Genomic DNA, 9530 nt, shown 5'->3' with positions numbered 1-9530 from the left:
CTTCCTTTCTTTCTTTTTATAGGATTGTCTGCTGCCAGACAGCTCAGAGTTTCTTTTTTTCTTTTTCTTTTTTAAATATATATTATTGATTTTTTACAGAGAGGAAGGGAGAGAGATAGAGAGCTAGAAACGTTGATGAGAGAGAAACATCGACCAGCTGCCTCTTGCACACCCCCTATCAAGGTCGGCCATTGTTCTTTCTTTCAACTTCTATGTGGGTTTGAAATTTTAAATGCAAAGTAGGTATGAAAAAAAGTGACAGGAATAATTTGTGTGACAGAAAGAAGAGGAAGTGAAGAAGAACATATAAGCACATGCTTTCCAGGATCTTGCTTATAAAGGGAGGAATAACAGCGACAGAGAAAGAAAGGATCGTGTCAACCATGCTACCACCCCTGTCCCCATGAAGAATCACAATTCCTGACCAGTCATACCTGTACCCCTCCGCAGGCATAGCTGATCAGACCAGCAGGAGACCTCTGACCCCGCCAGCTCACCCACTAGCTGCCACCACAGAGCCTGCTCCAGGGTCAGACAAGGCGGGTGTGTCAGATCCTCTCTCCTGTACAGACCAGAGAACAAGGCCATAAGAAGCTGACACTTGCCGAAACCGGTTTGGCTCAGTGGTAGAGCGTCGGTCTGCGGACTGAAAGGTCCCGGGTTCGATTCCGGTCAAGGGCATGTACCTTGGTTGCGGGCACATCCCCGGTAGGGGATGTGCAAGAGGCAGCTGGTCGATGTTTCTCTCTCATCGATGTTTCTAGCTCTCTATCCCTCTCTCCTCCTCTCTGTAAAAAATCAATAAAATATATTAAAAAAAAAAAAAAAAAGAAGAAGAAGCTGACACTCGAAGGAAACACAGAGAGGAGTCACAGGGGTCATGACAAGCTGAAGCTGTGGAAAAGCAGAAACCTGGGGTAGGCAGGACTCAGGAGCGGAGAGAATTGGCACAGAAGGAGGCCGAGTCAGCAGCTGGCAGGATCGGCGCCTCACTAGTGGCCCCGGAGTGAGGAGTCCTCACCGCCCCTGGGGCTGCTGGGCTGCTGAGCTCTCCGGCACCGCCTTGGATCCTGGTCATTCCCTTTGACGGCACATGCTCTGCCCCCTGCCATTCCCTTTGACGGCACATGCTCTGCCCCCTGCCATTCCCTTTGACGGCACATGCTCTGCCCCCTGTCATTCCCTTTTGACGGCACATGCTCTGCCCTCTGCCTAAATGAGTCCTAGTTAGTGCCTTCCCGCGGCAGGTCCAGCTTTTGTAGGGCCCAACGCTTTGGCATCCTCTTTAAGAAAACAACAGCAAGAATATAGTCACACTGAAACCAGTTTGGCTCAGTGGATAGAGCGTCAGGCTGTGGACTCAAGAGTCCCAGGTCCGATTCCAGTCGAGGGCATGTACCTTGGTTGCGAGCACATCCCCAGTGGGGAGTGTGCACGAGGCAGCTGATCAGTGTTTCTCTCTCGTCGATGTTTCTAACTCTCTATCCCTCTCTCTTCCTCTCTGTAAAAACAATCAATTCTTTTTTAGGAAAAAGAATACAAAGTCACTAGGGCTTCACAGCCCACGGAATGCGTCCGATGTCTACTCCTCTTCAGCGCCACTATCTCGGTCACACCTACCTGCCCTCTCCCCGTCCCAGCTGGGCTCCCTCCCTCCATGGTCAGTGCTGCGCAGTCCCAAACAGCAGCCACTAGCTACGTGTAGCTATTTACATTTAAATGGATTGCAATTAAATCAAATAAAATATCCCAGCCCTTCAGGCTTCACTGGTCACATGTGCTTTGTGGCTATCGTGTTGGGCAGCACAAATACAGAACATTTCCATCGTCTCAGAAAGTTCTGTTGGGCAGCGGCTAGTATATATTATCTTATCACTAGTGACTACACCCTCTACGCCTACCCTCCAATTCAAAACTGCTGGCCTCATTGCTGTCACCCCAGTGCCTGGCACAGAACAGGCCCTCGATAAATATCCAATGAATGAATGAATGAGTGTGCCATTCTTACTGTCCCACACACCTCGTTTCAGACCTGCCCCCAGACTTCAGCCAGCCCTGCCCACGCTTTTTAAGCAGGGAAAGCGGCTGCCTTTTCCGGGCTGCAGGGAGCAGCTGGCACAGACAGCGAGCTTGAAAGTCTGGAGAGCCGCTCTGACGACGTTTTGACATATTTGGTGCACTCTTGGGCTTTTTCCTACCTGGTGATATGAACATGCCCCCATCTAGGGAAGGGTTTGAGGGTAAATTTACCTGTTTGGGACGGTAGGAAACGGAGGTGTTCAGGGAAAGAATGGCAGGTGCGCGATTTGCTTTCACCTGCTCTGGAGAGACGCAGGGGGACATAGATGAATGACTGAATGTGAGAGGGTGTCCGAGCTGGGGGGTTTGTGGACTCCTTTCTGCTCGTGTGAGTTTGGGAATGTTTATAATAAGTTATTTTTCAAATGTAAAATAGAAACAATATTCAACCATCAGCTCTTAAAGTTCCACTAATGGTTTCTCTGCTTCCTTGGTTATGGCCTCACTTTCCCCGGGGCAGGAGGGCCGGGCAGCTCTGTGCTGTGTCTGTGCTTGCAGAGCGGGCTGCATCGCTGAGTACGGTCGCGGGGTTAAACGCCTTGGTGGTCACCCCACGGGGCTGGAGGAATGAAGGTGCCGGGTCAGGGGTGGTCACTGTGGTGAAATGGGAGCCTTTAGGGCTGGGGGACTGGACTAAGGAAGAACTTTCCACGGAGAGGAGACTTCAAAACTCTTTCTGTTTTGAATATTTAAAAGAATTTTTTTTAATTGATTTCAGAGAGGAAAGGAGAAAGAGAGGGAGATAGAAACATCAATGATGAGAGAGAATCATTGATTGGCTGCCTCCTGCACGCCCCCTACTGGGAATCGAGCCCAGAACCCAGGCATGTGCCCTTGACTGGAATCAAACCCGAGACCCTTCCGTCCGCAGGTCGAAGCTCTATCTACTGAGCCAAACCAGCTAGGGCTGAAACTAGTTCTTTTTGAACTCTTCCTGTGCCCTTCAGAGGAGGAGCGAGACTCAGAAACGTGTGGGGTAGGGACACTTTCCCCTAAAAGGGAGATCAGGTCACCTGCTGAAGGTGACGTCCAGAGAGGGAGGGTAAGAATAGTGATGGGGACGAAACCTGTTTGGCTCAGTGGATAGAGCGTTGGCCTGCAGACTCAAGGGTCCCAGGTTCGATTCCAGGCAGGGGCATGTTGGTTGCAGGCACATCCCCATTGGGGGGTGTGCAGGAGACAGCTGATCGATGTTTCTCTTTCATCGATGTTTCTGACTCTCTGACCCTCTTCCTCTTTGTAAAAAAAAAATTAATTAATAATAATAATAATAATATACGTATCATTTCCCCCGAAAAAGCCAGGGACAGGAAACAGTGCTCACAAGCAGCATGCTCTCGAGCAGATCCCGGGCTTTTCGCCGTCTTCTCTAAAAGACAAAGCCGCGTTGACGAAAGAAAGCGCACTCGAGTGAGAACTGCCTTTTGAGAGCAAGGTTTAATTCGGATCCAGGATTGCAGTGACATTTTTAAGTCCTACTCAGTCTTGCCCCCCTAACTTCTGAAGAACCAGACTGGCTAGCCATACCCGAGTTGAGCTGAGGAAGTGGAACGCACCTCTGTACCACTCCCTGCCGCAGAAAGCTGCCCTCTCCGGTTGCCGTTAGCAAGTCCACGCTGCTTGCAATGGGTGTGTAGCCCGCCTCCTCCTCCCTCGATCCTGCTCTGTGGGAGAGATGTGCCGCGGAACGCTATCCCCTAAGTCTTGTTTTTCCCTTTCTTCGCCTTGGGGTCGCCCGGCCAGCGGAAGCCCCGCATGTGCAGGCAGTCGGCCGCGTGGTGGGCGATGTAGTAGAGGTTCAGCATCGCCGCGGGGCTGAGGATGTCCACCTCCTGCTTCTTCTGCTTCTTCCCGCGCTTGCCCCGGCCTTTTCCTCGCTTCCCTTTCCCTGGCTTTAAAGACAAGGAGACAGACGGGGCAACATTAGCTCTCATCACCTTGACATAACGTTCAACATAGCCTATGGAACGTAAGAAAAAATACATTCCTAAAAGGAAAAATGGTGAGAACCAAAAGTGGTGCATGGCGTGGGGGAAGGGGGGGTGGGACACAAGCCATGGCAGTCACCAAACATATGCAAAGCACCTCTAGGTTAAGGGAAACCCAGCCTAATGCATGTGGGGATCTTGTTGCCATTCTATTAATTTTTATTTTTATTTTTATTTTTATTTTTATATTTGAGAGAGAGAGAGAGAGAGAGAGAGAGAGAGACCTATTTGTTATTCCACTCATTTGTGCATTCATTTGGTTACTTCTTTATGTGCCCTAATGGGAGATGGAACCTGTGACCTTGACTTATCAGAACCCTTTAACTGACTGGGCTACCCAGCCGAGGCTCTTGTGTGCATTTTGTTTGGAACAAACTTGGGAAATTTGATAATATTGAAAAATTATTAATTCTGTTAGGTCTGATATTGGCACTGGGTCATGAAAAAAATGTTTACACATTTCAGAGTGGGACATGAACATCAGTAGGCATGAAATAAAAGGAGGCCTAAGGTTTGCTTTATTTTATTTAAAAAATTATTTTTATTGATTTCAGAGAGGAAGGGAGAGGGAGAGAGAGAATCATCAATGACGAGAGAGAATCGTTGACCAGCCGCCTCCTGCACACCAAACGCTGGGGATTGAGCCCACGCCCCCTGGGCATGTACCCTGACCTGGAATCAAACTGTGACCTCCTGGTTCATAGGCTGACACCCAACCACTGAGCTGTACTGTCAGGGTGAGATTTACTTTTTTTTTTTTTTTTAAATCCTCACCCCAGGATATTTTTCCATTGATTTTTAGTGAGAGTAGAAGAAAGAGGGAAAGACAGAGAAATCTCTATGTAAGAGAAACATATTGAGTGGTTGCCTCCTGCATGCATCTGGACCAAGGCCTGGACTGGGGAGAAGACTGCAATCAAGGTATATGCCCTTAACTGGAATCGAACCCGGGACCCTTCGGTCCGCAGGCCGACACTCTATCCACTAAGCCAAACTGGTTAGGGCAAGATTTGCTTTAAAATACTGCAGTTTCCACCCCTAAAAGACAGATGAAGCAAGTGTGGCAAAACCCTAATAATTTGTAAATAATCATTTTACTATTATATTTTTGTGTATGTATGGAAACTTTCATATTAAAAGTTAAACAAAAAACACTTGATAATCAGGATGTAAAGACATATTTTGGCTTTACATATGTGGTAACCTCCAGCCATGAGGACTAAGCAGCCGTGAGGACTAAGACATGAATATAAGGTACTTAGCACCGCGTAAGCAAGCACTCAGTAAATGACTAATGCCATCACTTTATCACAGCTAATTCTCAGAGATGGATATCAAGGGAAGTAGGTATTATTCAGCTCAGCAAAGTCATGGCAAATCGACATCCACCGGGCTCAGTGCCTGTGTTTTTGCCACAATGGCACTGCCAGGCCAATGTGCGCTGGAAAAGGAAGGTTACTACCAGAACCTGGAGTAGACAATCCCGGAGTCCTGCTGGAGCTGCACGGAGCTGAGGCGACTTCTCTGTGTCCTATGACTCTCTACCCAGAAACTAACAGCTGGAAGTGCATTATTTAGAAAGTGTCTGTTCTGGGCAAGGGGAAGCAGAGGAATGGATACGTTATTAAGGACACCTGCAATGGCTAAATATTCGGGTAAAATAGATGCTCTGTTCAGAGCATGGCATCTTAAAAATGTCCCGAGCTAAACAAGAAGAAACATAGTTGATGTGTTAAAAACACTAAAACATACTTTTGTTAGGTGAAATAGAGTGCATTCCTAAACACAAAACCCAGAAATAAAGATGAGAAGCATCTTGTAACACAGAGGCCTGCCTTGTGTGATGAAATCCAAATGGCAAAGAAAGGATCTGAAAACTGGAAAATAACTGCACCTCCTGAGAAAATCTGCCCCTGGGGATGAATGTATGTATGCCCATAAGCTCTTAAAGATTTGGGAACTGGGCTTTTTTAAATGACTTTATACTTCTCTTGCATGTCAACCATACTTGACATACCTGGAATCACTGCAAAAAAAAAAAAAAAAAGCATTTTGATATCTAAAAAGGTTTGAGAACTAAAATTCACACAAAAGTTTGCCATTTTTATTCACAGTTTTCATCTTGTAGAAACTGGCAAACTGATTCTAAAATTCATATGGAAATTCAAAGGACATAAGATAGAGGGCTGATACTTTTATTCAGAGTGCTCATCTTTTTGTAGAAGATTCTAAAATTCCCTTCCTGGCCCACGTGGCTCAGTGGTTGAGAGTCGATCTAAAATTCATATGGAAATTCAAAGGACTTTGAAATAGAAGATCAAAGTTAAAGGGCTCATACTTTATTTCAAGAATTGTTATAAAGCTACAGTATCCAGACAGTACAGCATTGGTGTGAAGAGACAAAGCTCAGTGGGACACAATGGAGCCCGGAAGTAGATCCACACATACAGGAACAACTGATTTTCAACAAAAGTGCCAAAGCAATTCAGTGGAGCGAGGGTAACTTTCTAGTGAATGTAGATGGAACAATAGATATCAATTTGGAAAAAAATGAACCTCAATCCATACTTGCACCATATACAAAAGTTAACTCAAAATGGCTCATAGAGCTAAATAAAAAACAGAAACTAAAAAACCTCTGGAAGAAAATAGAGGAGAAAACCTTTGTGATCTTGGGTTAGGCAAAGATTTCTTTGATATGACATGGAAAGCACAACTGTAAAAGAACAAACTGATAAATTCTTCAGCTCTGCCAGTGTGGCTCAGTGGACTGAGCATCGTCCCATACACCAAGAGGTCAGCGGTTCGATTCCAGTCAGGGCACATACCCAGGTTTCGGGCTGGATCCTCAGCAGGGGCGGGAAGCAGTCGATTGATGTTTTTCACATGAATTTTCTATCTCCTTCTTCCTCTCCCTTCCTCTTTTTAAAAATCAATAAAAACATATTAAAAATAATAAATTGTTGCCTCTAGCTGGTTTGGCTCAGTGGATAGAACGTTGGCCTGCAGAAGGGTTGTGGGTTCAATTCTGGTCAAGGGCACATACCTCGGTTGCAGGCTTAATCCCCAGTATGGAGCATGCAGGAGGCAGCCAATCAATAATTCTCTCTCATCATTGATATTTCTCTCTCTCTCTCCCTTCTTCTCTCTGACATTAATAAAAATATATAAAGAAGAAAAAATAATAAAAGATATACAAATCAATGTTCTTCTTTTAAAAAATAAACTGTTAAGATATTTCTTTTTAAATCTTTTTTGGATCAACTAATACATTCTATTTTTTTTTAGTATTTCTTTATTGATTTCAGAGGGGAAGGGAGAGGGAGAGAAAGATAGAAACATCATCAATGAGAGAGAATCATTGATTGGCTACCTCCTGCATGTCCCACACTGGGTCTAGCCCACAACTCAAGGGCAGGACCCCAGTCCTCTGGCTGCCTCCCTCGGGGCCTGGCCCTGGGTGGGCACACATCGGCCTGGGTTACTGGTCTAATATGGAAACCAGCTCAGAAGAGCGAGGACAAAGGAGATGGAGAACCCCTGGGTGTCGCCTGGACATAGGCTGCTGCCAGAATCCCGGCAGATGGCAGAGGGCTGACAACCAGTGGCAGTTAGGAGGGGAAGCAGCTGCAGGAGAGTGGATGAAGGCTGAGGAGTAGGAAAGCTTGTGTTTGAGGCCAGAGGAAGACCGTGCTATTGGAGCGAGCCGATGAGGCCAGAGAAGGCAGTGTTTAAAAGAGCTGGATTTTTAACGCAGTTTGAAAAGGCTCTCTGGGGGCGAGATGCAGCAGGAGGTTGAAATGGAGGTTTGAAGTTTGAGGTTTAACGTGTGAGCCAATGACATGAAGTGAGATGAAGGATGTTGCAAGTTTTCCTGGGCATAACATGAAAAATATTTGCCCTAACTGGTTCGGCTCAGTGACTAGAGCATCGGCCTGTGGACTGAAAGGTCCCGGGTTCGATTCCGGTCAAGGGCATGTACGTTGGTTGCAAGCATATCCCCAGTAAGGGGTGTGCAAGAGGCAGCTGATCAATGTTTCTAACTCTCTATCCCTCTCCCTTCCTCTCTGTAAATAAATAAATAAATAAATAAATAAATCAGTAAAATATATTTTTTAAAAATGCAAAAATATTTTACATAAAACGTCTCCTCCAAAGCCTTTCCTTACACTGGAATTCCTTAAAATTAGCCAGCAGTCCAGGCTGCACCTGGGCTCATTTTTAATTAATTAATTAGCTAATTAATTAATTAAAATATATTCTTATTGATTTTATTAGGGGAAGGGAAAGGGAGAGACAGAAACATCAATGAGAAAGACATCAACCCGCTGCCTCCTGCATGCCCCCTGCTGGAGATTGAGCCACCAGCCGGGCATGTGTCCTGGGGGCCAATCCAACCTGCGACCTCTTGGTGCGTGAGTCAAGGCAGAACCACTGAGCTGCACTGGCTCAGGCCGGGCTCATTTTTAAAATCCACAGATAAGAACCCCGCACAGGACCAGGGCAGCGGCAGCTAAGTGCCTGGCCAGTCCCTGCTGGCGACGAGGGGTTCCACACCACGTGGCCAGCCTCTCTGACACATAACCCATCTTCTGGGTGCAATAAGTGGCTCAACAGAACGAAGAAGTGAAAACCAACCAACTCGGAGCGGGCTCGGCCTGGTTCGGATGCTGCAGTCCTCTCTCTCCCTGGGGAACCCGCCCCCCTTCACCCCAAGTTCATTCAGATCCCTGGGCTGGACACCGCCCAAGCGCGAGGGGGTGTCCAGCCTCGCGGCGGGACAGACAGATCTCTCTAAAGGCTGACTCTACAAGGCGGACAGACGGTGTGAAACTCATTTAGCGAGAGCCTCGGGACCTCTTATTCTTAAGAAAAGGCGTGTGTTGTTACCATGGTATCTCCTTTCTCAGTTGAGCAGGTGAGTGTGGCATGTATCCCCAATCCTGAAACGAAGACAGCGCCCCCAGTGTTCCGTGTCACCTAGGGGAGGCGTCCCCGCGCCCATTCCTGCCGCGCACCCGGCTTTCTCCTTCGCCCTCCGGGACCTGCCCAGGCCTCTAACCCGGCTGCCCCGGCGAGCTGTATGGGCTGCGAGCCACGAGCACCGCCTCGGGAGGCGCGAGGTCACGGGCTGCAGACCCCGGGCTTCAGCGAGCACCGAGCGCGAGGGACACGCGGCGGCCGCCGGCGGCCGGAGAACGAACGCCAGGGGGCGCTGCGGGGGCGGGCCCGCGATTGTTTACTCGTTGCCAGGATACCGAGGTCCGCGTTCAAGTGTCCAGCCCAGCGCGCGTCCTGGAACCCGCGCCGCCTTCCTTTTAGCGAAACCCTGTGCCCTGCGGGCCGGCCGGCCTGGCAGGGCCCATTGTACTCGCGCTGTGGCGACCAGAACCCGGCCCGGCGTGGGGCGGCTGGACCTGGGCGGCTGGACCAAGCTCCGTACCGCCAAGGCGGTGCTGGGTG

General features: G+C 48.1%; 1 protein-coding gene across 1 annotated transcript; it reads right to left on the bottom strand.

Moving 5' to 3' along the window:
- Positions 1-3483: 3483 nt before the first annotated feature.
- On the bottom strand, positions 3484-9161 carry SMKR1 (small lysine rich protein 1). Its single transcript, XM_036426765.2, has 2 exons — positions 8958-9161; positions 3484-3971 (listed from the first exon to the last, which is right to left on the bottom strand). The coding sequence occupies exons 1-2, from the start codon at positions 8958-8960 to the stop codon at positions 3777-3779; spliced, it is 198 nt and encodes a 65-aa protein (XP_036282658.1). The 5' UTR covers positions 8961-9161; the 3' UTR covers positions 3484-3776.
- Positions 9162-9530: the final 369 nt, after the last annotated feature.

Source organism: Pipistrellus kuhlii, unplaced genomic scaffold (assembly GCF_014108245.1).
Source record: "Pipistrellus kuhlii isolate mPipKuh1 unplaced genomic scaffold, mPipKuh1.p scaffold_m20_p_10, whole genome shotgun sequence".
Taxonomy (NCBI): domain Eukaryota; kingdom Metazoa; phylum Chordata; class Mammalia; order Chiroptera; family Vespertilionidae; genus Pipistrellus; species Pipistrellus kuhlii.
The sequence above is the reverse complement of the archived record's forward strand: the minus strand, read 5'-3'. Positions and strand labels throughout refer to the sequence as shown.